Below are 27,862 nucleotides of genomic sequence, written 5' to 3'. Positions count from 1 at the left end.
TTGATGTAAAAGGATGCATGTCCATTTACATTTCCTTGCCCACAGATTGACATGGAGCTTTTGATCAGATAAACCTGAAAAACTGACTGGCGGACCTACCGATGTGAAAGGGGCCTACGGCCAACTAGCTTTTTGGTCATCTCATTTCTACGTTTTTTTTTCCAGGCTTGTTACATCAATTAGGTTTTCTCTAGCTACAATATACACACAATATATATATATAGATTATAAACAGCGTTGCCATTTATTAAAATTAGACAATACAGAGGTGACAAAACAGGCAGTTATTCCCTAACCAGCAAAAAATTATAATTTTTTTGAATAAAATATTTTTAAGAGAGCTGAATGCTAACAAAATCCTGCCTCGCTGAAACTAAGAAAATATGGTGATATCAGTTTATTAAAGCTCATGACATGATACTGTACATGTTTATACTCAAGAGTGAACCTACTTGCCTGTGCCAAGTGATCCACCCTTTGGACAGGAGTTTATAAAACTGCTTATACAAAGGCTCATCTTATGACTTACTATTCACATTGTTGATAGAGCTTATATAAATAGAAATCTATATAGGTTTCTTTTGTACTTAACGTAATGGAAACGCTGTAAAAATGTGTACACGGGCACATGCAATTTTGCAGTGGCGGACTAGTGGCAGCTTAAGTCCAACCTGGTACAGACTTGCAAAACTACAGCCTTTTTACATCATATACTGTACATACAATGTCACTGAAAAGCAGGCACTTAAAAAAATTTATCAGCCAAGGGTTACAAATGCTTTTACCATAACCAACAGAACTTGTGTTACATTACATTTTAATATTTATTTCTACATACTACAGGTGCAGGTCTTAGGCCCGGTTCACACCGCTGCGGGGGGAGATCCGGATGTGATTCGCACAGCAAATCACATCCGATCTCCGTAGCGATGCGAGTTCAGCCATACAGATAGTATGGCTGAATTCGCAGCGCTCCCGCAGCAAACTCGCACGGGACCCTTTTTTGGGTCCGCAACAGAATCGGATCGCATGGGGGTTCACACCATGCGATCCGATTCCTGTGCGAGTCGGCAGATCGCACTGCGATATCCCGACGGATCTGGGGGTGTCATTAACATAACATTGACACTCCCAGCCGTCCGCATAGGGCAGTGTGAACTGCCGGCGGGAGGTGTGCGATGCGGGTAAACGCCGCGGATTTGCGGCGTTCCCGCATCGCTATAGTGTGAACCCGGCCTTAAGCCCCATTCACACTGATGCAACTTGTCATGTTGTTTGACAGATCAAAGTAGCATGACAAGTCACAACCTATTTCTGGCTATGGAACCATTCAAATCAGTGCAACTCAGACTTACACCAACTTTAAAAAGGTTCCTGCACTATTTTTTGGGATTTCATGTGCGACTTGCATTGACATCTATGCATCAAGTCACACAGATGTCAACAAGCCACACATAAAATAGCACTGACCAGCAGCTTTAAAAAATCACACTGAAGTAGCGAGATTTCAAAACCAAATTTGGTGTGAACCAGGGATAAAGGTTAGTTTTAAGCTGCCTACAGACATTAGAAAGCAGCTGGCCATGCATGTGTGAGCTGGTCACTGAAGGTTCTTTCTACAAACAAGTCTGAATAAAGCACCTGTAGGGGGGAGCTGATCTGACACTAAATGGCTAGGTCAGGCAAATGCTCTTAAATCTGTGTAGAACATAAGACAAAATGGAACGTGCAGAAAAAATGACATTTTTCAGCGATGCACTATAGCGCTGGTCTGGCGTACAACTGATTAATGACAGAGTTTATGCTTTCCAAATCCCAATATATTAAAGTGGACCCCCCTCTTAGGAAAAAAATAAAATAAACATTGTATATACCTTTGATTGGTCCAGCTCTAAGTTGCCACTAATGCTGCATATATACTACATATGGAAGGCTGCTGGAGATGCTAAAAATCTTAGTTACATTCATGCAAAATACTACTGCCAGCGTGATTCTTCCAGCTGTGCATTCCCAACACTCACAATTTATTAAACCTCTTATTCTGCGAACAGAACATATTGGAGGGCAACTTAGCTGGAACAAATCAAAAGTAAAGAAAAAAAGTTTTCTCCTTGAGTTTCACTTGAAATTCCTCCTCTGATGTACCAGAGGGGGGCTTTGATGCCAGAAGTATAGAAGCCCCCCACTCTCATCCCCTCTCTGCAATATACCCAAGAGTGTTGTGTCCAGGAACATTTATTTACAAAACACAGTCTGTATAACAGGTTTTAGAAGGATATAATCTCCCAGCTGATCATTGGGTCCAAAAACCACTAATCGATATATAAGTGACAATGCATGTGCGGCTTTCTCCATGCATTATAAGTAAGGTGTAGATACCCAAGATCTTCTTGTTATATGTAGTTAAGACTACACTGTAAAAGGCTTTAAAAATATGCTCTTTAAAAGGATGGAGAGTGTTTACTCTGGCGTACATCAAGGTTTCTTTGACTTCTTGGTTTTACGTTCAGCTTTGGCAGCTTCATCATGGGCCTTTCTCTTCATTGCCAGCTTATTGGCCTGTAAAAAAACAAAAAAAAACACTAAGTCTATTTTGACTCAACAGGAAGTGAGAGGATATCTTTTCAATGCGAGATCCCCTCTTAGGCTACTTTCTATCGACTGTAAAGTGTCTTTTAAAAAAAACAAAAACGTCATGGTCATACTTACCTGCTCTGTTGCAGTGGATTTGCACAGGGCAGCCTGGATCCTCCTCTTGTGGGGTCACTCTTTGCTGCTCCTGTCCCCTCCCTTCCGTCAAGTGCCCCCACAGTAAGCAGCTGGCTATGGGGGCATCTGAGCTGAGCTGCAGATGTGTGTCTATTCAGACATAGAACTGCTGTTCAGCACCGCCCCCCTCTATCCTGATTGGCTAACTGACTTTGATTGACAGCCACGGGAGCCAATGATGATGCTGCTGTGTCTCAGCCAAGAGGAATCGTGAACATCGCTGGATAGAGATGGAGCTCAGGTAAGTATTAGGGGGTACTAGGGAGGCTGCTACACACAGAAGGCTTTTTTTATCTTAATGTATAGTATGCATTAAAATTAAAAAAAAAAAACTTTATGCCTTTACAACTCTTCACTCTTTCCCTCTGAAAATCTGTGGTGTTACTACTATCTTCTGAATGCTTTTTTTGGTTGAACAGAGATTTTACATTGAACTACCGTACTGCATTCGTGACGTGCAGCTGCAGTGCGGTCCCATTGATTCAATGGGTGAGTATGACAGGCGTCAAGTTGAGATAAATTTGCTGCTGCTACGATGCAAGGCATTGCAGCCATGGTATAAGTACGATTCCTCAGTATTGGCAGTAAAAAAAATAAAAAAAATAATGATTCTAATCCTTCGCATTCTATCCAAATCTAAAAAAAAATAAAATAAAATAAAAAAAATAAAACGATAATTGTACTATAAACTAGGACATGCAAGCCCTAACAGTATAAGGTTTTGTCAAAGGGTTACTAGATTTCTCACATGGTTAAAGTAGGTCTTAATAAATAAAGAGTTTTCTATTGTCCATTACAGCAACAAAAACAAAGAAAAGCATAGTAAAGCAGTTTATGCATACTAAGCGATTTGCAAGTGTAACACTTATGAGTATTACCCCATAAGAAAGATCAAATAATGCCTTTATCTGCTTTTCTTTGCACACACACACACAGTGCCATCTTTGTTCAGATTTCATCAAGAGTCATTGTCTACTTCCTAGACTGAAATGCTATCCACAATCTAGTAAATTCCCATGTCTGTGAAATGTATTAGTTGTGTTAACAAACACCTGACAAAGAACAACCCCTGCTGCTTTTCACCATGTAATCTGCTAAAGTGGAGAAAATTAGACAGGAAATTCTTCCTGCTGTCTGCAACAGACATCTCAATGTAAGCAAAGTCATAAGACTGGAGCCCAAAGACTGATTTTCAATGATACATTTTTGGAAAGTCATACTACTGGTGTGCAAGTCGAAAATGTATTTTCATGCATACCTCTAAAGTTACTGAAAGGTTTACTTGAGGGAACAAGAAGTCTAAATTACAATCCAGATATTTTACTTTTCACACCACCCATAAACCTAATTTTTAAGAGTGTCAAAGGGAAGCATGATCTTCTCAGTGTTCCACCATAGCTTCCAATTAAATTATTTTTTTTCCTTTGTGCGAAAAGGTAAAAGCTCCATGATTTCTGTGAGTTAATGAATTATTACAATTTATCCCCTGGTCACTTGCATAAAGGTGGCAAACAATGGCTTTGTATAAGGTCAAACACAGCAGTGACAGCAACAGATATTAGCTTACATTACATTATCACAAGATTTCAATTCTGGAAAGGGTTACTAAAATTTTACAAGTTTGATCTTAAAAAGACTTATGTATTAGTCTCATTTTTGATAGAGAAATCTTACCTCTCTAACTTTACGTTTCTTGCCAAACATGATTTTGTTGTACAGATACTTCTCTTTCTTTTTCATCATCATGATAGCCAGACGCTTTTCTTCATTCTTTTCGTGTTCAACTGCTCGAGCTTTGTCCTCTAGCTTTACAGTGCCTGCCGTTACCTTTACATTTAGCTTCTGTGTGTGACAGCACAAAACATGCAATGTAAATGGAAATGAAGGCAGAAATACATCTGGCCAAAGGAGAAGGTTTGAGCAAGTTGTACATTACCTTCCCCTTAAACTGTTCATCTTCTCTTTCTCTCAACTTCTTATCACTCTCTATATCCTCTTCATTCGCCTCCTCTGCTACCTCCTCATCCTCTTCATCATCGTCCTCCTCCTCCTCATCATCATCTTCCTCCTCTTCATCTTCATCCTCCTCCTCCTCGTCTGTTGGTTAACAAAATACAGACATCCATCTCAATTCAAGCAAGGTAATATCTTTGGATAGGAGTAGCTATGCTAATAATTATGAAACAGCACATTCCACATAACATACAAACAAAGCAAATTTTGAACTGTACATATAAGGTTAGGCGAGTTGTGCAAATACAATCCTAATTCCAAAAAGCTTGGGATGCTGCATAAAATCTACATAAAAATATAATTCAATCATTTGCAAATCTCATAAATCCATATTTTATTCACAATAGAAATCAAATGTTTAAAACGGAAAAACTGCACCATTTTAACCACTTGAAGACACTGGTTTTTCTTACACTGTTTACATGTAAAAATCTATTTTTTGCTAGAAAATTACTTAAAACTCCCAAACAAAGCAGAGGCCCTAATAAAATGTTGGTTGTTGCAATGTTTAAATGTCACACTGTATTAGTGCAGCGGTTTTTCAAATGTAATTTTATGGGAAAAAAATACACTTTTTTGAATTTTAATGCACAAAAACACAATACCCAATTGTTCGGTATAATTTATAGGGTAATGTTATGCTAAGAAAATAGATACAAAACATGTCATGCTTTAAATTTGCACACGCCTTTGCAACAGGGTCAACTGATGTAAAATGTTGTTATCCATAGGCGAAGCTTTAAAAGCCTTTACAGGTTAACACTTTAGATTTGCAAAGGAGATCTGGTGGTTGAAATACTGCCCTTAATCAGATGTTTGCGGTGATACCTTAACATGTGTGGGACGATCACTGTTTGCATACGTGCAGGATCGATGTGTTTAAAACGCTTTCCCAATTTAAAAATTGTGCTTTTTACATCCGTTGAAACCAGAAGTGATGCATGCTCGTTTCCACTTTCTGATACTATAGATTGCTCGGTGAGATGGGAGAGCCAGAGAGAGTGCAAAAGGCGGATGTTCCCTCACACTGCTTGTAAAAACAATCCTGTGACTGCTAATTAGCCGCTAGGATTGCTTTTACAAGCTTGTCGGCTCAAAAGATCATGCATCATTCCGGTATAACCACTCGAAGTCCAGCGGGTACGTGGCTGGTTGTCAAGCAGTTAAGGAAAAAAAAAAAAAAAAGTTTGAAATTGATAGAAGCATTAAATCTAAAAATATTATGTTCCTAATTTGGGACTGTATTAAACCTATTGTACATTATTCAGTATTGGTGCTAGGTTATTTCTATTCCATACATATCTATTTCTGGAATAAAAATATTCACATTCACTGTGCTCTAAATTGAAAAGTACCCATTTACGGGCTAGTTATATAATTTGACAAGATGCAGCTCAGCTCTTAGAAGCCCCCTGCTCATGGTGGTAATCCCCTTTATATAGGTTTTAGTTCTTGTACTTGTATGTAGCAAAAGACTAAAGTGGTATTTATGCATTTATTCTAATTATTTTTTATTTAATCATTCATTTATGGATAGTTACCAAGTCTCTCTCCTCTCTGCAGTGCCAGAAGACGCTGCTTCTCCGGTGGGATGTAATCTCCTTCCTTCTCCACTACAAATGGTGAAAGATGGGGAGGTAGCAGCACCCCTGGAAAGTAGTCTTCCACAGGCAAACATAGACGGGCATTCACAGAATCAAACACCCACTGTGGCTGAACATAATATCTGCAGAGGAAAGTAGAACACATTTTTAGTGTATAGTTATAATCAACTCTCTGTCATTCTGGAATATACAGCAGATACAAAAGTAATTTTTGTACTAAGTTTACAAACAGATGCAGCAGATTTATGGGGTATAGGCCCTACCTTTAGGACTGTACAACATTCCCTCCCCCCCGGCAAAATATGCACACTGACAAGCAGTAGAAAAGTCAAAGAAGAGAATCGTAAAAAGAAGAAATACAACACAACTCTCTCATTGGGGGACAAAGCAAACCTATGGTGACATACAGATGCAGTCCCAGCAGGGCAGTGAAACTAAAACAAACATCACCCAATACTTACAGTATAGAAGAATCCGTTAATTAAACAGACTAGTGTTTTTTCAGCTGTTTTAACACTGCTCCATTGAAAAAACAAAGTAAAAACAAGTTTTTTTGCCGCAATTTTACAGAATTTTCTGTACTCCTGACTCCAATCATGCACCTGTGAAACTTGGACAATTTCGATGAGTTTTCTATAGAATAGGAGATGCATTTTCGGTGCTCTTTTGAAAAGCGCACCAAGGATGCAGCATGCAAGGATGCAACAGTGTAATGGGGTTTAACCACTTAAGCCCCTGACCATTTTGCTGGCCAAAGACCAGAGCACTTTTTGCAATTCAGCACTGCGTCGCTTTAACGGACAATTGCGTGGTCGTGCGATGTGGCTCCCAAACAAAATTAAGGTCCTTTTTTTCCCCACAAATAGAGCTTTCTTTTGGTGGTATTTGATCACCTCTGCGGTTTTGATTTTTTGCACTATAAACAGAGCGACAATTTTGAAAAAAAAAAAAAACGCATTCTTTTTTACTTTTTGCTATAATAAATATTCCCCCAAAAAATATAAAGAAACGATTTTTAGGTGTTTAGGCCAATACGCATTCTTGTACATTTTTTATTTTTTCCAAAAAATAACGCAGTTAGCGTATATTGATTGGTTTACGCAAAAGTTATAGCATCTACAAAATAGGGGTTAGTTTTATGGCATTTTATTAATAATATTTTTTTTTACTACTAATGGCGGCGATCTGCGATTTTTATTGTGACTGCGACATTATGGCGGACACATCGGACAATTTTCACACGTATTGGGGACCATTGGCATTAATACAGCGATCAATGCTAAAAAACTGCATTGATTACTGTAAAAATGTCACTGGCAGTGAAGGGGTTAATCACTAGGGGGCTAGGGAGGGGTTGTGCCCTGGGGAGTGTTTCTAACGGTTAGGGGGCTTGGCTACAAATGACACTTCACTGATCATAGCTCCGGATCACAGGAAGTAGGCAGAACGGGAAGATGCTTGTTTACTTTAGCACCTCCCAGTTCTTCCGTGGGTATCCCCGCGGCGATCGAGTCCGCGGGACACACGATTCTACTCACGGAGCTCCCGGCAAGGCGGCGCGCACGTGACCACAGCGCATGACCAGTTAAAGCGACGCAGTGTTGTATCGCAAATTGGCCTGGTCATTAAGGGTGCAAATCCTTCTGAGGCTGAAGAGGTTAAAATGTAGCTGTTACACTTATTTTTATTTGTAATACTCCATTAGCTTGGACTGTACTACAATCAGAAAGTTCACAAATGTAACAGTTTGCTAAATAAATGTGTATGAATTATTTTTTCACAAGAGCCTGCAAAGCATTGCACCAGCAATCGGTGGATCACAGGCTCCTGCAAACTCTTCAGGTTGACATATTATAATGTCTGTCAGGCAAGCAAAGCCCACAAGGGAAGAACAGCTTCCTTTGTATATAATCACCTACAGGGCAAGGTTTATACCACAAAAAGCCTGCTGTAGTGAAGAGAAAAATACCTAGAGAAATAGTATTTACAGTAGAACTAAAGTTCCGTCCGAAAAAATGCTACTGAACGGTGTATACTTTCACTATATGACACGGGCTCTGGGGGCTCTAAATAATCACAATCCATTTTTAACAACTAAGTATACAATGGAGACTATATCTGAGGTTTTAATCTGGTTAATCTGGTTACCTGTTGATGATCTGAGTCTGCACATTTGGGCGGTCCACAATATGATGTGTGATGGTAGGCTCAGAGCTGTCATATGTTGCTCCTATGTAGAGTGTGCTGTCCCATGACACTTCACCCCCAAAACTTCTGTTGAGACACAATGAATGCAAAACAATACATCAATAACAGTCTGCAAAATAGTATAAAAGGAAAAAAAAATAAAATACACGAGGACTATGAAAGTAGAACTAAAAGGCAAAAAACTTTTTACATGTAAGTGAGGGTTAGACGGCCCATCATATATATATATATATTTTTTTTTACATTTGCGTCAGTCATACATATTTCCCTTCACTTCCTGTCCCATAGACAAAACAGGAAATCCTGGGGTGTCAACAGAACTAGTTCCTGATTTCCTTTATATTACTGTTCTGGTGTCAACCCAAAACTTTCTTTCACTTCTGATGAGCACAGTAAACTGAACAAACAGAGGGGGAATATTCCTAACAGGGACACAGTTCGCAATAAAAACCTGACGGGTGTTGTAATCCCTCTCTGCTCAAAATGGGAAAAGAAAAAAAAAAAAAAAAAAGGGTTTTAGCCTTTTTGAAGAATGACACAATGACAATAAAAACTAAAGAAGAAAGAAGAAAGAAAGAACGAACTGCAACAACTGTGGTAAACTATAAATGAGCACACTCCTTTCTGACTCACCGAATGACAAACGCCAGTGCTTCTCTAGGTACCTCCCGGTTCAAGAAGAATTTAAGACCCACAAATAAAGATTTGTGTTTCTCTTCTTCCTGCTGCTGCTTTCTTTGCTCCTCCTGAAGGTTGTCATTCTCCTGCACAATAATTTATAATGAGAAAGAAATCCTATTATGCTGTATAATCTCGCAATACATCACAGACAGTTCAGAGAAACCTGTATTGTGAGAAATATGGGGGGGCACTACTGAGCAATTTTTGAAAATGCTACATGCCTGTCTCTGGCAGCATTCCTGTATAAATCCCTGACCTGGAACAAGCATGCAGCAGCCAAGTCAGAACCCTAAACTGACTTGCTTTGTTGGGGGTCAGCGAAAATTTTATTTAGAATCATCTAAAAATCAACATATTGTCATCATATATTTAAACCATACAATACATGGAACAAATGCAGCAGATTCTAGTCTCTACATGTTTCGCCAAACGATAGCTTCCTCAGGAGAACTTTTATCAGGAACTGCATACATGATCACTGAATTAAAAATTACATAACTTAGACAAAATTCATAAACAACAAAGATAATTAAATCATAACACACATTTAAACAAAAATATTTTTCATATATCTCAAATGTGTACGTACGGGCCTGTACATTAGTCTTTAGATCTCCATTACCTTAATGTTGATGAATATTAGAAGATCCAATAAGTGTACTGGCTGCTGATGGAGGTGGAATAAGGAGACGCAAAATTGCGGCAAAATGCCATGGCTCAATACAGATGAGGAAGAGATAACTAGTGTATTTTACATTGCAAGGTAAGGTCCTTGACTCAGAAGAGATTTTGTCTGAAGTTACCACTTTGTGTCCTGTTGTTGTAATTAGTTCCCATTATATGTTTTTCATATAGGATTGATGGCGGGTTTCTCAGACAGTGTGCTCTGGTGAAAACAGTTTATCCCCCTCTTCTTCAACTTGGGAAAAGGAAATAGCTGGGAATCCTTGGATAATGGATAAAGAATAACGTACAAGCCCTACACATTCAAGATATATGAAAAAGTGTGTAAAATACATGTTATGATTTACACAAACTTTGCCTAAATTATGTCATTTTTAATTCATAGTGATCATATATGCAGTTCCTGATAAAAGTTCTCCTGAGGAAGCTATAGTTTGGCGAAACATGTAGAGAATAGAATCTGCTGCATTTGTTCCATGTATCGTATAGTTTGATATGATGACAATATGTTTCGAAAGAAAATTTTGATATATTTTGTACATTTTTGTTGTTGCGTTTTGGCACCTTAAAAATACCATACTTTTTCTTTTTGCTATGTATTTATCAATTAAGGGATGTGGTGTGATGACTTAGACATTCAGAAATGTTCTCTTTTCAGTTGTAAGACGAGAAGAGCCTAACTAGTAGGATCACCAAGAAAATAAATAAAAAGGAAAATAATACAGCCACATCGAAGAACTGGTAAGCTGCAATAAATTACATTTTTGTTCCTAGGTTAAGATGTACTTTAGGCCTTTGGATCAGCATGACAAGCCAGCCAACTAGCATTTTTAAGAGTTCAGCAACTATTTAGTTTTCTCCTACAAATTCTTCTTTCTGATGTGTTACGATTTTTGGAGGTATAACAATTTTTTTTATTTTTCACAGAAAAGTTTCGTTTTATGAAACAGCATTGTAGTTATGTTGTCACTTCACATTGGAAATGTTCCTTCAACCAAATGCATTCACGTGTGATCAGGAAGCCAATCCTAAAGAATCAGTACATTTAAATACAGCAATATGGTTTTCATATTACATTACTGTTAGTTCACTTTATAATGGTAGGAATAGCAGAGGCCTTCTTTTTAACCCTACATAAAATAAAAACATTTTTTTTTTTACCTTTAATACAGTTGACGCTTATAAAAAAAAAAAAATTGGTATAACCTAATATTCATGCTGAATAATTTCCTTGGCAACACCTGGCTGAGCACTCACAATAGTGAAATAACTAGCTGCCACAAAATTCCTACTCACTGGATCTGTGGGAAATTCATCAAGCTCCACTTCCGTATCTTCAGGTTCAGATGGAATCACTCGGGACAGACTGGCACTGAGCGCCGTCAATTTCTGAAAGAGTAAGCAGATTCAGTGGGCTGAATGTCAGGCAGACTGAAATAGACACTTGACAACTGGTTGCATAAGAGCAGATGAAGAAACAATGAGAGGACAAGAACGGAAGTACAAACACATCAGAATGAGCACCAGTTAAAAACAGCAGATTTAAAACAGTTATATTGTAATTTTTCCTTCTGTCCCAGCAACATACTTCCATGTAGGCTTCAGACCCCAGAGCATATTTGTCTTCATCATTCACTTTCAGATCTGCCTCCGAATGAGACTCTAGCTGATGGAACACAGGAAGTAAGACAATGGTTAAAATGGGCAAGAACATATGAAGAAAAGTTCTTATAGTCAACAGAACATATAAGCAGCTAGTTACAATTAAGGCTGCATTCATACCTGAGCATATCTTTTTCAGGCAGAAAGTAGTGCGTTTGTACAGCGATTTTGCACCGATCAAAATGTCACCAATCTAAAAAGCAGAAAATGTCTAATCTGCCTAAAAAGAAGCGGAGTTAGGCAGGGATGCTCCTCCCAAATTTACTTGCCAGGAGTTATCCTGGTTGATTGTTAGAAATCCATTGATTTCTTGGGCCTTGTTGCACTTATCTCTTCTACCACTAGGTGGCTGGGTATTTGGTGATATTAGAAGGGGAACCCAAGGTCAGGTTATGGGTATATGGGGTATCTCAGCCATTGGGCAGGGGTTTGCTTGAATCCCTTGGCCTGCTGGGAGAACGTATATATTCGGGTGGAGTCATGTGATCTATGTTCTGTGCCACCTGGCCGGCTGTCTGGGTGGATGTGTGTCCCGGGTTGCTAGGCCGGAGACTGGGGCTATCCCAGGGGAGTCTGGCTGCTAGGCTGTCTGAGGGTCTATCCAGAAGCAAGAGAGCAGCGTAGGGTTGGGCTTGCGGCACCACCAAAAGTGACGATTCTTCCGGCTGGAGAACCTGTCTTGGTCGGAGGTAGAAGGGAAGCTGTCGCCACCAAGGGACCAGCCACCTTATTATCAGGGAACACGGCGAGTAACTGAAGCAATTACCAGAGCAGTATTCTCACCGAAAGGGCACGGTGGAGAATCAGGAAACTTCAGGCGGTGATCAAGTCAGGGACCCGGCCAGTGGAGGCGATGCTTGCAGAGCAGCCTTGGGTGCCAAGCTAGGGACCGAACAGGACAGTGGGGTGAAGCTTGAGGGGTATCAGGAGGGCCCTGTCTCAGTTTTCCAGAAGGATCCAGTCTGAACCACAATGTATTTCTATGTGCAGGTGGATGTAAACAAATGATCATCTATTTACTGCCTACTTCCGTGTTCTTTCAGGTATGTTTTTTTATTTTTTGTTTGTTTAAAGCAACAAGGCTGTGTGCTTTTCCGTTTAGACTGATCTGGATGGATATCAGTTTCCTTTTTTGTAATACTTTTCTTACCAGTGACTGGTTTCTGCAAAAGCTCAACAAAAAATGATGCAAAAAAAAAAAAAACAGATGTAAAATGAACTGCAAACGAATGTAAACCGATGTAACCTGAATCCATATTTCTCAGTGACGACACCCGTGTGAAAGGACCCTAACAGCTGTAAGCAACCAATTCATGAAGACGCACTAATTGTAACTTAAAGCAAGACATAAGGGCATCTTTATTCTCTTACCTTGGGGGGATATTGCAGGTTAAGAGTCTGATAGAGGCGAAAGTTGACAAATCCCAAGAGGGTGGTATAAAACTCTGTAAATGTGGCCATAACCCTATAATCGACATCTGTAGGGTGCTGCAGAAAGATCAGCATAGTAGTGAAATGAATAAAGAATTATAGATTCAGCAAAAAAATAAATATAACAAATATTCATGTCATTTTACTATATCAGCAAAGCTGCCTATACATGTCAATCAATAACGCTGGCAATTTTAAGTCAATTGCAACAATATTCCCTCCAAGAATCGCAATACGAATACAACCATCAAACTAAGCAACTGACCAACAGAATATAGTTGCTTTCAAATTCTAAACTGGGCAATAAAAGTTGTCAGCTTCTATAAAGTTTGTTAAAAGATCGAACTGAAAACCGAAAAAAATATAGCAGCAACGCTGTGAGTTTCAAGGGGATTCGATTTTACTGTCAGCTCTGATTAGTGCAATTTTAATCCCAGCTTTATTTTTTTTTTTTTTTATTTTTTTTTTTAAAATCAAAACCATACTACCACCTCTGATTGCTTCAATTGGACAAAATTACTGAAATGTTTAATTTCTCTATGAAATAGCCAGGTATATAGTCATCTTTAAGATACATACAAAAATTGGTTAGGCACTCGAGCAGCACTACAAATGACTTCTAAAGAGCATTTTGAAAGTATTAATAGGTGTGTTTAGTGTTCAAGTTCCCTGATAACCATCTTTAATGAGTGTTTGGGCTATTGAGAGTACATGTACTAGGTGTCCTAGCAGCTGTGTTGTAGCAGTCCAGAAGAATGGTCACTTGTTGGATCACGTTATCACCAACCTATTAATAGGTTAGTATAAGAAATTCACGTTTGAACACCCACAGGCTGTACACTAGTCTCTTCTTCCACTTCATTTCTCACCCCATTGCTTTCCTCACCACTTTCTCCAGGGCACTACAATGCATGCTAAAAGGGACAGGTAAGTTCGTAAATGGATTAAATGTAAGCCCCACGTGTTACGATTTATATGCAAAAAACACACTTTTAGTTGATAAAGATTTGTCCACGCTGTGCAGCAAAAAGTTGCAACATAAAACAAAGATTTATGATATTGTAAGATCAACAGATCCCTTGTGCATGAAATGAATAAAACATGCAAATGAATGCTAAACAATTGCTTAATTTCTTTGATACCATATAAAACTAGCTGTAATGTGCTGAAATAGTACGACTAGCAAAACTGTTTGCTTGACTGCACGAGCAATCTCACTACAAATAGAGCTAACAAGATCTACAATGCGAGTATCACAGCAAGATAGGTGTTAAAAATATAATAAAGTGCTGATGTGAATAAATATTAAAATATGTGAGAAATATTTATTAAAAGATAACTAAATAATATAGCTGCACATTATATATATATATATATATATATATATATATATATATATATATATATATATATATATATATATATATATATGTATGAACTGGTACACAAAAATAAAATGTTTTAAATTAATAATTGCGCCAATATTAACCTACTAATATTGCACAGTGTACCACCAAATTAAGTGAATAATTGAACATATAGTGAACCATACAAACTATAAGAAATATGTGACATTCCTTCTGTGTAATGGTAACAATAAGACCGCTTTCACACCATGAAGCCCATAGCGTCGGCGGTAAACGCAGCTATTTTTAGCAGCATTTTACCGTCGGATTTGCGGCGCATTTCGGCCACTAGCGGGGCGCTTTTACCCCCGCTAGCGGCCAAGAAAGGGTTAAAACTGCTGGCAAAACGCCGCTATTGCATTACAGCGCTGCCCCATTGATTTCAATGGGGAGCAGCGGTGGAGGAGCGGTAAACACACCGCTCCAAAGAAGCTGCAGTGTGAAAGCCCTCGGGCTTTCACACTACAGACAATGGTGCAGCCGTTTTAGGGCGGATTGCGGATTAATACAAGCTGCGCTAAATCCATTCACCCGAATTAAGCGCAGCTTAATTCGGGTGAATGGAGCTCCCCACGGCAGCTTCAGTAAGAATTGCACAGGAGTCCTGTGCGCCTTTTGGTCAATTTCAGGTCCGAATTCAGACAAAAATTCAAATGATCCTAAAGCCATCCAGTGGATAAATGATCTGCTTTGCTAGCAGTGTTATCTATATTCTACACTATGATGCTCAGCTCGAAACCCATAAAAAAAAGCTCCTAGATAAATCAGGCCTACAAAAAGGCACAGGCAGTATCAGTAGGTACTATCAGTACTATTAAGGCTCTATGCACACTGGAGCTCATAAACTGCAGTTTATTGGAGTTTGGGCGTTTTTTTTTAAAAGCCCATAAACTCCACTCTATGTTAGCCTATGTGTCCATGCACACATGGATGTTTTTTAGCTTTAATGAGCAGTGGAGTTTATGGGCTTTTTTCTGAACGCCAGAAATTCACGTTCAAAGTGGCGTTTTTCACCGCCAAAAAAGGCAAACGCTGATAAAGGCTGATAAACGCTATTAAACTCTCATAAACATGCGTTAATTTGTGCTTGGCATTCTATTTTTCAATGCATTGTGGGATTTTTGGAGTGTCCTCTGTGTATTTTTATAAAAAACGCCCATTAACTCTAACGCTGTAAAACGCTCATAAACGCTAGTATAAAACGCTGTTAAAAGCAGATATTTCAACCAGCGTTTTCTGTCAGCAATCTGGCATCCAGAAAAAGATTTTTTGAGCTTCAGTGTGCATGGAGCCTAAGAGTTCTGGAATGGCACTACAAGCAAAGAAGACACTTCATGACTTGTTGACCAGTTTGGATACAGAGCAAATTTTTTTTTTGTCCCATACATTTAAAAATCATTTTTTGGCAATAAAATTACATAAACCCCAAGAAGCCCAGTAGAAAAAAATAAATAAATAAATAAAAAAAAGGTGATAGTTGCAAATTTGTGTTTCACGTGAACTGTATAGTAAAATGAAAATATTCTGGAAAAAAATATAATAAAATTAATTTTAGTGCAAAAAAAAAAAAGTGCCATATATCGAGTAAATAGATGCCCAAAATTCCATATTTTAAAATTGCGTGTGCCTGTCATATTGCCAAAAAAATTACCATAGGCGACGCTTTAAATGCCTTTGCAGCTCATCAATTTAGAGTTAAATGGAGCTCTTGTGCTACTGAGTTATTAAAGAGGAAGTAAAGCCTGATGGGTTTACTTCCACTTTGATTCCCTGCAAAGGTAAAGCATAATGGACTACTATACATCGCATAGTAGCCCATTATGTGTCACTTACCTGACACAGGAGCCAGCGAAGTCACTGCTGTCCCCTGTAGTCCTGAGCCTCCATCTTCTTGGTGGGTCTCGCTGCTCCGACGCTGTCATTCGCCGGAGCCGTGATGACGTCACTCCCGCGCATGCGCACGGGAGCCGCCACTCGCAGCATATCGCTGTTAACTGCGGCACGCTCAGTGCGCCTCTGTCTATGGCGCATGTGCCGTAGACAGGGGTGCCTGTCTTTCAGCAAATATCTCCTAAATATTTGCCGGTTTAGGAGATATTTCTTGGAGCTACAGGTAAGCCTTAATCTAGGCTTACCTGTAGGTCAAAGTGGTTTGTAAAGGTTTACAACCACTTTAATGTCATGTGAGGTGCGACCGCGGTTCACATTTACACGTACGCACCCTGGGTGTGCGTTTGTGCAAGGCAATGGGGGTCTTTGGCAATTTTTATTACTATTTTATTTTTTACATTTTTATTTACACTACTTTTTTTCCAGTGATTGCTCTAACAAGGGGTTAATAAACCCCTATGTGATAGCATTAGGTAGGCGACAGGTACACTTTTTTGGAGACATTAAGGGTCTAATAGACCCGAATGTCTCCCCTGCCCTTCACACCATCTAATGAAACACAGATCGGTTGAGTTAGATGAGTCTCCTGGCTGTACTGGCCAGGAAAGTGTGCATTTGGAACCGCAAGTGACATCACTTCAGGTTTAATTATTTGCATGCGAGATCGAGGCATGAAAATGCCTCGGTCTCACTGCAGTCTCTCTCCCCCACTGGCGGATGTGTTCCAGGGCATCGGTAAGCACTGAACAGCCCAGAAACCATGGGGAGGGGGGCAAGTCTCTGGCGGGAGGGGTGAGAATGGAACCGCATGGTCAGCTGTGAGAAAGTGGTCGGAAACTATGGAGCTGCTGCACCACTTTTACTTTGAAGCTGGTAGCTGGCTGTATAAAAACACACACAAGCTGATGGCTGACCAAAAGGTTCACTCTTTGGATGTACATAGAGCACCCAAAGAGCTGAACTGGTTAAACAGCACAAAACAGTTGCCCAGAGGATAAGACAATAAGGACGATAAAACACTAGGCTGTCATTTTGCTAAAATGAGGGCACAGAATCTGGTGCAGCTGTGCATGGTAGCCAATCAGCTTCTAACTTCAGCTTGTTCAATGAAGCTTTGACAAAAAAAAAACTGAAAGCTTTATGCAGAGCTGCACCAGATTTTGCACTCTCCAGTTTTTTTTTTGTAAATCAATGCATTATCCTTTTTGTTGCCAGAGCCACTTTTGCGGTTTTGGCACAGGTTTAAAGAGAATAGTTTTAGGCCTGAAGCTTGCACAACCCCCCAAAACATATTTTATGAAAGCAGACACCCTAGAGAACAAAATAGAGGTAGTTCATTTTTTTTATATTACCGCAAAGCTCTAAGAAATGCAAAACTTCAGTAAAATGTACGCTAAATTCAATTTTGGGGTGCACAAACAAGAAAATTACCCATCTTTTTGGTAAAATATAAGATGAGGTTTCACCGAGTAAATAGATATCCAACGTGTCAAACCTTAACTTTGCGTGCGCTTTTAAAACGGTGACAAACTTCAATACCCTGTATTTTCTATAGATGATGCATTAAAAACCCCCTATAGGACACATCCATTTAGCACTATGGAGGAGGTCTGCTGCTAGATATATTGCTCTCACTCTGGCATGTGTGGTGGGAGAGGAGAGGCTGCTCTTGAGCACAGTGCTGGATTGATAGTGGGCTCAGGTAAGTAAGGTTGTTTTTTACCTTAACATGATTGTAAACTCTTACATATACCCAGTTAAGTGACTAGCCTTATGTGATACACATGAAAAACATCATCCTATGTAAGTTGCACCCATTTATCTGCAGTCTTCTCTTCAGTCGTTCAAAGTTCAGACTTTATTACCCACTTAAGGACTGGGCCTATTTTTCAAACTTGTTGTTTACAAGTTAAACTACATTTTTTGTTTGCTAGAAATTACATAGAACCCCCAAACATTATATATATATATTTTTAACACCCTAGAGAATAAAATGTCAGTCGTTGCAATACTTTGTCACACCATATTTGCACAGCGGCCTTACAAGCGCACTTTTTTGGGAAATAAATCACTTTTTTATATAAAAAAAATAAAAAAAAGAAGAAGATGACAACAGTAAAGTTAGCCCAATTTATTTTTTATATTGTGAAAGATGATGTTACGCCGAGTAAATGATACCCAACATGTCACGCTTCACACCTGCGCAAACCTTTATCCTTAATCTCCATAAGCAATGTTTAAAAAATTCTATAGGCTGCAAGTTACAGAGGAGGTCTAGGACTACAATTATTGCTCTCACTCTAACCATTGCAGCGATACCTCACATGTGTGGTTTGAACACCGTTTTCATATGCAGGCGCTATTCACGTATGCGTTGGCTTCTGCACGTGACGGATAGGGCGCGTTAAAAAAAAAAACAAAAAAAAAAAAAACAACATTTATTATACCTTATTTTTACACTGTTCTTTAAAAAAAAAAATAGTGTCACTTTTATTCCTATTACATGGAATGTAAAAATAGAAGAACAATCATGACAGGACCTCTTAGGCCCCTTTCACACGGGACGGATCAGTAATGATCCGTCCCGTGATGATCCACTTGCTCAGCGGGGATCGCTCCGTTTATCCCCTCTGAGCCGGCGACGGACAGGGCGGTCTCTGCACACTGTGCAGGGACCGCCCTGTCAGCTCTCCTCTATGGGGGATCGGATGAGCACAGACCGTCTGTCTGTGTTCATCTGATCCGCTCTGCAGACGGATAGAAAAATAGGATTTTCTTCCGTCTGCAAAATCGGACAATAGCGGAGGCGAACGATAGCGGTTGTCTGCGGATGTTTATCTGCAGACACTCGCTATCCCATAGGAATGCATGTATGTCCGTATTTCATACACAAACGGATGGATGAAATACGGACACTGTCGGCATGTGTGAAAGGGGCCTAAAATATGAGATCTGGGGTCAAAAAGACCTCAGATCTCATATTTACACTAAAATGCAATAATAAGAAAAAATAAATAAAAAAATGTAATGCCATTTAAAAAAAAAAAAATTTTGGTTTAAGAGCTATGGGCCGAAGTGATGCTTTGACAACGCTTATGCCCTGCACTGGTATGGAGATGGGTGGGGGCCCATCATCCCCTCACTCATATAAATACCCAAAAGGGAGGAGGACGAGATCGCCTCTGCTGCTGCTGGTGGCTCCGGTAAGCGGCAGAGGGGGCCCCTTCTCCTGCCGTGATAAAAGTGATCTTGAGGCAAATCCGCCACAGAGACCACTTTTATCTGAAAGCGGACTGCCCGCTGAAGAAGAGGATACTGGGGTTATGGCAGCTAGCTGCTGCCATAACAATGACATCCCTCTTCAAACAGCCGACGTACAAACAAGAGCGGGCAGTCCGGAAGTGGTTAAGCTTGTCTAAGCTGTCAGTTAAAATAAAAAATAAAGGGGGAGGGGGGGCTGAAATTACACCCTGCAGAGCTCAGTAAGGAGACACACCCCCCTTCACATAGCACACAGGAAGAGAGCTGAGAATGTCAATCAGCTGGAGATTCCCTCCCGTCACCTTTTTTCTTTTGGTGTTGGGAAACCTTGTCAGACTACAGAAGCAGAGGAATGAAGCAGCAGACAGAAATTACACTTGGTGCACCTAATTGAAACAATTATACACTATAGAAAGATATGCTTTGTTCATATTTCATGTCTGAGGTTTACAAGCACTTTAATGCATAGAATGCAAAAGTAAAAAAAACCTTCTACCTTTAAAACTAGTGGTGCAACGAAATTTCAGCCGCCAAAACATATTAGCCAAAAGAAGAAATGGTGCCAATAATGGCACCAAAAAGGGGGCAGGTACCCCCCATGTGCCACACATTGCAGGGGTGTCATCCTGGCAGTTCCAGTTCAGGCTCAGTTCAAGTCTTCCCCTCCCTCCTCCTCACAGAGAGCGGCGATCTCCCTGTGTCACGGAGCTGAATTGTCTGAAGGGCCACAGTAACGATGTCCCGCCTCCTGTGATAGGCAGCACACTGATCCAATGCCTGGACATTGAATCAGTGTGAGGTATCACAGGAGGCGGGACATTGTTACTGCGGCCAGGAAATTTAAAACCAGCTCTGTGACACAGCGGGAGATCACCGCACTGATCCAGACACCAGCGAGGCTGCATTTGATGGACACTGGTGAGGCTGCATTGATCTCCTGTATCAGGTCTACTAGAAGAGCACTGAATGAAAATTTTTCTGATACTATTAGCAGTGTAAGTTTAAGTAAGAAATTGCAGACATGATACAAGCTTTTCTTGCATTAAAAGTGGCAATAATGGCCATTAATAAATTCATATTAATTTAAATTGATGATCTTAATTAAAAAGTCGAATATAAAATACAATTGTATATAAAAATAAATTTTTTAGAAACTGTCATTTTCGGCTAAGTGCATCCTGCATTTTTTATATCAAAATTTCCATTTGGTGCACTTCTATTTACAACCACTTTAATGTATTTGAGTGACAGGTTGATTAATTTCTTATTTTTACAATGCAATCAATGGCTAGCACAATATAAAAAAAAAAAGCATCACCTGTGGCAATTAGTAAACTTCTTACCGAATACTATATGACCCTGTACTACAAGAATTTGACTGACCAAATCACGGCAGAGGCCTTCCTAGCCAAGATCCACCTACCTAAGCTCAACTCCACTCACTTAGAAACACTCACTGCTCCCATCTCCTTAGAAGTTTTATGTCAGCAGAATGGCACTGGTGGGCAAAAGGGCATACAGGTACATCCCCTTTAAAAAGTGTTGCTGCAGGTGCGTGCGCTCCCGTCGGAGAGGTAGAACGGGGAGATGCTTTTGTAAACCAAGGCATTTTCCCATTTTGCCTAGTGACAGGACATAGATCACAGCCAAAAATATGTAGAAGAATACATATCGGCCTAAACTGAGGAAAAACAATTTTTTTATATTTGGGGGATATTTATTATAGCAAAAAGTAAAAAAAAAAAAAAAACATTTTTTTTTTTAATTGTTGCTTTTTTTGTTTATAGCACAAAAAATAAAAACTGCAGAGGCGATCAAATACCAAAGGAAAGCTCTATTTGTGTGGGGGGGGGGGGGGAAGGATGTAAATTTTGTTTGGGTACAACATCGCACGACTGCGCAATTGTCAGTTAAATCGATGCAATGCCAAAACGCAAAAAGTGCTCTGGTCAGGAAGGGGGTAAATTCTACCAGGCTGAAGCGGTTAAAAAAGTGCTTTAAATTTCTGTAGTACTTATAAGTATATATGTACTTTGATCTCATATTAATTTATGTTTAGAGGCTGGAAACAGCCCATAATTTATTGTTACTTTATGTATACACAATTTGAGCTTATATTTTTATCTTTCGTTTTTTTCTGTACTATAAAAAGACAGCTAAAAAGCTCAAAACTGCATTTACTATGATATCTATTATTTATTAAAGCAAACTAAATAAAAATACAAATTGTAAAAGCAATAAATTAGTTTATGGATTTAATATAAATTTAATTATGTAATATATGGTAGAATACACAGCACATTTAGAGTAGTTATACTGCTCTAAACACAATGCCATCTGCATGAACACATTAAAGGAAGAGTTTAAAAATAAAAGTTTTGTACCTTCTAGATTATATATAAGGCAACATCAGGTGTTAACGTTACATGACCTATGTCCATATCCGATAGTGATTAATAAGTGATCCGTATATCACAACCAACGCAACATATAGATAATGGTTTTTATGGCATGGTGATAGGAGCAGCCTGTTACTGCAGATTTCCATTAGCGTATCTGCTACACTGAAAAACCTTACAGCGGAATTATCATCATGTAGGCTTTTTTCTTATAGCGTGCATGCATTGTAAAACAGTATGTTATTCCTAATATGTGCCTGTTCTACCATGTACTTGTATGAAAAAGTATACTGTTCTCGTTATATTGCTTTCTTTTGTGCGAAATCCCTGGTGATCCTGTCAGTCCCCCTGGTTTCCTATTAAAAACTGACATATTAAGCATGAGAACACACTGTGGTCAGTTCTCTAGCTATGCAGGAAACACAACCTGCTCTCCTCTTAGGATCAGACTTTCCCTCCAATCAGAATACACAGATCAGTCTATAGCTGGCAGTGTGGTTGGACGAAAAAATAGCAGTAAGGCAGTTGAAGTCAACTGGCAGTTCAACCACTGTGACCACACATGGATCGAAGTTCAACCTGTCCCTGCTGAACTGGCAGAATTTCGATTCATGTATGGCCAGCTTTAGTCTTGTTTATAAATATCTGACACAGATCAGCTCCCAGCTAGACTCTCACCTAGCGACTTAAAATAAAATGATAGTGATGTACTCAGGGTTAATTAGTGGGCAAGGGGACTGAGAAAATTACTTCTCCCACCTGCAGTAAACTGCTTATCACAATGCAAAGGCGATTTACTTGGGCTCAAGGACTGAATTTTTATGATAAAAAAAAAAGGAAGGGGATTGCTCCTGTATACTGACACCAGAAATGTTTAAATGCAAAGTTACTGAAAGGTCCTTCCTTTTGCCTGTAAAGAAGGAGTCATTTTTAAGTGACACTGCAACAGTCTTAAAGCGGAACTCCACCCTAAAGTAGAGCTTCCGCTCATTGGAACCCTCCCCCCCTCCGGTGCCACAATTGGCACCTTTCAGGGGGGATGCAGGTACCTGTACAGTACAGGTATCTGCACCCACTTCCGGCATAGATATCTGCAGAATCTACGCCCCTTTCCGAAGGTCCCCCGCTGTCTGCTGGGAAACACACGGATCCCAGAGACAGCGGGGACCATCCTTATTGCGCAGCGCGACTCGCGCATGCGCAGTAGGGAACCAGGAAATGAAGCCGCAAGGCTCCACTTTCTGATTCCCATACCCAAGATGGCGGCGGCAGCACCCGAGAGACGATCAAGAGATCGGCTTCGGGTGCCGACATCGCGGGCGCGCTGGACGGGTAAGTGTCCTTATTTTAAAAGTCAGCAGCTGCAGTATTTGTAGCTGCTGGCTTTAAAAAAAAAAAAAAAAAAATGGCAGAACTCCCGCTTTAAAGACAGAAGAAATGGGCATTGTCGTTTAAAGCAGACCTTGTGCTAAAATACAAGATTCTCTGCTTTTAGAAATAAAGACACACAGTAAGAAGAACAAACACTACTGTAAATTACAATGTGGCAACCAACACAAATAACACCCCTTTGGAAAGGGGGACTTTGCTTCCAGAATTTCCATTGTTAATATTCTATGGCTTCCACTGAAATCCTCCACAACTAATACATGCCTGGTGACTAGACTATAGATCAGCTAGATCAACTGAAAAATGTACATAGCCTTATGTCTTCACATACCCCTCTAATTTTTGTTACTGGAAATCTGCTGCTCATGCTGGAATATAGGAAACCACATGAATTTTCACCATAGATTTACCTAAATCATTACTTATTGTTTTTTTAACAGACTGGCTTAAACATTTTGAGATGCTTCAATCTGAAAATAATTTTCACCCTAGAGCAGTTTTCAAATATTTACAAACCAAGAACCTTTCTTCAATTAAATACCTTCCTAGCATGACTTTTCGTCACAAACAGCCTTTGAGAGTCTTATTTATTTCAGGGGACCTACAGAGCTCAGGCCTCATTTAATTTAGATATACCCTGTTGCCACCATAGGCCCCATATTAGCCACCCCTATCCTGATGACCTATACTACAGTGTGGGCACCATACATTTTTGTGAATATTGCCAAAGGTAGGAAGAGGAGGAGCTTCCAGAGTTGGGCCACCAACAATTCAGGGGAGCGAGATCCAGGTAAAAAAAAAAAAAAAAAAAAAAAAAAAAAAAAAATAAGCGGAAAAACCTTTCCAGAATATACAAAAAAAAAAAAAAAAAAAACGCCCAAGACCATACCCACAAGCAGGCAAAAGGGCTGAGAAAAGAGAGGCAGGTAAACACAAATTACCTGCACAAGCAGAAAGCAACAAACATAGCCATGTGTTCACATGAAGGGTCAGAAACACAATAACAACTGACAAGGTGGAGGGAAGGGCTTTTTAAACGGTTTCTGTATTGTGTTTCCAGAAAAATCTGTGCTAATACCCATACAACACATTGATGGCAGAGCTCCCGGGTGCTCGATTTACAGTCGCTGGCTGAGTAGGGCGATGTTGGAAAGATGATCCGCACACCAGCTGTTGCTCTTAACCACTTACGGATCGCCGCACGCCAATATACATCCTAAATTTGAAAGGGGGATATCGTTATGGCAGCAGCTAGCTGCCATAACCCCCGGTATCCTCTTCTTCAGCTGGTGGTCCGCTTTCCGTTAATAGTTGTCGCTGTGGCAGATTTAACGCAAGATCACTTTTATCAGCAACAGAAGAGGCCCCCCCCACCACTGCGTACAGATCGCCATACTTAAGCAATTTTAGTGCGGCGATCGGCCCCGCTGAGTTATTGTGTTCTGTTAGGGGGGCTGCGCAGTCAGTGGCTGCGAGCACTGATCGGATGCTGGATTTCCAACATGCTTGTTTGACAGAAGACCGGCTTCTGCCAGACAGGAATCTGTACACACGGGCGGACCGATTTCAGCCTGCGCGTACTCAGCCTTACTCCAGTCATCCAAAATTTTCAAAAGCAAAAAACATTAAGAAGCAATACTCAGAGCCCTGGTACAAAATACCTGGCCTTCGGACTGCTACTGCTGCATACATGGGCATTACACAGTGTTACATCTTTCTTTTATTTGGATGTTGCAAACATGGGCATTATACTAAGCATCTGTACACCTCGATACTGGCTGTGTTATAATAATGCATTGAGGTTATATTCAATAAAAATTTATTGACAAGAAAAATTGGGTAAGAAGTTTCAGTAAAAAACTAATTTGCTTTGCAATGCTTAATTTGTACAGTTAACTGGATTATACCTGTAATAAAATTCCTTTTACATGGAAAATAGAAAACATTCCGCACATACATTATCGTTATGAAAAGCAGTTACTTCACTGCAATATTCTGCTCATAAAACTAACAACTTACATTATGTGAAAAAGCATATGGGGTGATCCACGTCACAGTCTGCCCTAGTATGTCTGCTTGATAATAAATTCCTTTGATGGACAAGAAGACCTGAAAAAAATATGTCAGAGAAACTAGATGAAACATTTAAAAAAAAATACCCCCTTCAAAATTGGCAGCATCGTCACATAGGCCAAGAATGGACCATGGGTTCCCAGAATTACGTAAGAGAGAAGAGAGAAATAAGAATTTGAGTCCCATTATTGAGTCCCATTATTAAGTGCAAGCCTGCAATTCATTTATACATGGAACCTTATTGGTAAAATGAGTAAATAACCCAGCAATCCCATCCCAATAAAGTGATATTGAAATAGAACGATAGTGAGGGGAAATCTCTGCAAATTAGGGGTAACTAGTGTCACCATTTGTAGTTTTCCCTGCTATTACTTTTCTGAGGACAACCCAAATGTTGGGATTTTCTTTTACTTACACTTTCAATGATAATGGTAAACAGAACCAATAGAGGGGCACAGACAGCTATAAAGACTGACACACATTTGAAGCCCGCTTAAATGCGTTTTCCGCTGCGTTTGCAGTGCTTTTTTTTTAAATAAATTTAGGGGATTGACTTTCTTGGCTTAAATGGGTGTGATGCAGCGCATCTGATGCACGTTCCTTGCACTTGCAGTGTAGAAAAATGCAGCATGCTGTACTTCATTTTTAACTGCAATGATGTGAACTATCCCCATATAATTACCTTGAATTGGACAGTGTATGCAGTTGGAGTGCAGTTAAAAATGCATCCAACAGCATTTGGTGTGAAAGGGCCCTTCGTTATAATTTAAACCGTTTTTTTTTAAGCACTTTCAGCAGCTGATTTAAGCTTTTACTGACTATAACTTTTTTATTAAAATTCATGCCTATATTCCAGTTTAATCTGGTGCCATAACAGCTGCCCCAAGTTTCCTGTTTCAGGGTGGCTCTTACCTTGCAGCGCCCTATTGAGCTTTTTGGGAACTGTTAATTTTATTGTGCTTAACGTGCTAAGCTAAAAACACTGAAGGATTAATACTACTTTAAGCTGCCTTTTACTCCTAAAGCCTTGGGGTGGGGGGACCAAGCACCATACACATTATATGTACACATAATTATAAAAGCAAGAGGACATTTTGAGCTTTAGGATCCTAGATGGGGCAGATGTCGCCCCATTTGGGTTTGGGTACAGTGAACAAGTTGCTGTAAAAGCCTTGAATCCCTTCTGTTACAGGAATTGGGGCAATGACATCCGCGAGAGCTTGATGGAGCTTCAGATGAATTGAAGGGCCTAAACTCTCAATATAAAATATATAAAGTAAAAAACAATGTGCAATCTATGAACATCCAAATATAACCATTGCTAAACCAGACATAAAATAAAATAAAGCTGTGCAGTGTCAATATCCATACAGCAACCAGTAAAGTGCTATATGCCATTTCTTTTAGCCCTCCTGCGGATGTGTACATCTGTATTGCTAAATGTAAACTTTTGATGAATTGGTATGGATGATGTGGTTTGTTCATGTGTCCATAAGTTATTTTATCTCTGTATCTGGTTTATTTATATATGCATATTATCTGTCATGCCCATGTTTATTTGCTTTTATAATGATATAATTTTTACTGTTTTTAAACCTTTTTTATACCGTGGCTGAAATATTTGATTGTTTTTCATTACTATTATTGTAATTATTATTACGGTTTTCAATACTTTGTGAGCTGCTGGATGATGCTCGAATTCAGATTTTATTCAGTACACAGAGCACTCCATTGATTGATTTCAGTGGAGTCGGGTATATATTGTACTCCGAGTCTCTTAGGAGCTTGACACCTGAATCATGGATTAGGCTACATAAACACGGTGGAAGCCAGACGCTAGAGGCTACCAAAGACTTTCTACTGGATGAAACTCTTACAGTGGAGCTCTTGTGCCAAAGTTACGCAGCAGCCATACATGTGAGTTTTCTAGCCTGGACTATTCGTTTCTATATGCTTTTATTGTACTCGAAACTTTAATCAAACCATACAGCCTCATGGCCCTGTCTATTTGTGCTCTCTATATGTGAGCTTTGTAGCATAACTATTTTGCGGGGATATCACTGGAAGCAGTAATGGAAAAGATTGTGACTGGCTATGTGTGACATTCCTGCAGTCTGGCCGAGTAAGGAAGCACGGCTTTGGGATTCCGCTGTGCTTTGAAATGCACTGTAGATTTAAAGTTCTGGCGAGTGTGCAATCCACTCATTGGCATGGTGTGTCATCATATATGGGTCGATTGCCTCATGGTTGAAGATGTTCATTTGAAATTGTGTATTTCACTTGTGGGATTTAGGAACTTTTGGGACTATATATAGTTTTGATAGACTTGTGTAATATCACTTTTGAGTGATTCATGACTTTTTTGATTCCTGTATGGTTTATTCTACCACTT

At 39.6% G+C, this 27,862-nt stretch overlaps 1 protein-coding gene across 1 annotated transcript in view; it reads right to left on the bottom strand.

Annotated features, from left to right (window-relative positions):
• Positions 1–221: 221 nt before the first annotated feature.
• The window catches only part of PES1 (pescadillo ribosomal biogenesis factor 1), a 48,304-nt gene continuing 20,663 nt past the window's right edge, over positions 222–27,862 (bottom strand). Inside the window, exons 6-15 of the mRNA XM_077461197.1 lie at positions 25,417–25,506; positions 12,993–13,109; positions 11,548–11,625; positions 11,256–11,348; positions 9,228–9,358; positions 8,535–8,660; positions 6,324–6,508; positions 4,706–4,866; positions 4,444–4,611; positions 222–2,559 (exon numbers count right to left, since the gene is read on the bottom strand). Coding sequence (XP_077317323.1) covers positions 2,476–2,559; positions 4,444–4,611; positions 4,706–4,866; positions 6,324–6,508; positions 8,535–8,660; positions 9,228–9,358; positions 11,256–11,348; positions 11,548–11,625; positions 12,993–13,109; positions 25,417–25,506 — 1,233 coding nt within the window. The 3' untranslated portion in view covers positions 222–2,475. The remainder of the gene's footprint in view (positions 2,560–4,443; positions 4,612–4,705; positions 4,867–6,323; positions 6,509–8,534; positions 8,661–9,227; positions 9,359–11,255; positions 11,349–11,547; positions 11,626–12,992; positions 13,110–25,416; positions 25,507–27,862) is intronic.

This window comes from Lithobates pipiens, unplaced genomic scaffold, assembly GCF_037356315.1.
Source record: "Lithobates pipiens isolate NorthernLeopardFrog02 unplaced genomic scaffold, aLitPip1_a1.2 Scaffold_3, whole genome shotgun sequence".
NCBI classification, from domain to species: Eukaryota; Metazoa; Chordata; class Amphibia; order Anura; family Ranidae; genus Lithobates; species Lithobates pipiens.
Note: the sequence above shows the minus strand (reverse complement) of the source record. Positions and strands in the feature narration are given on the sequence as shown.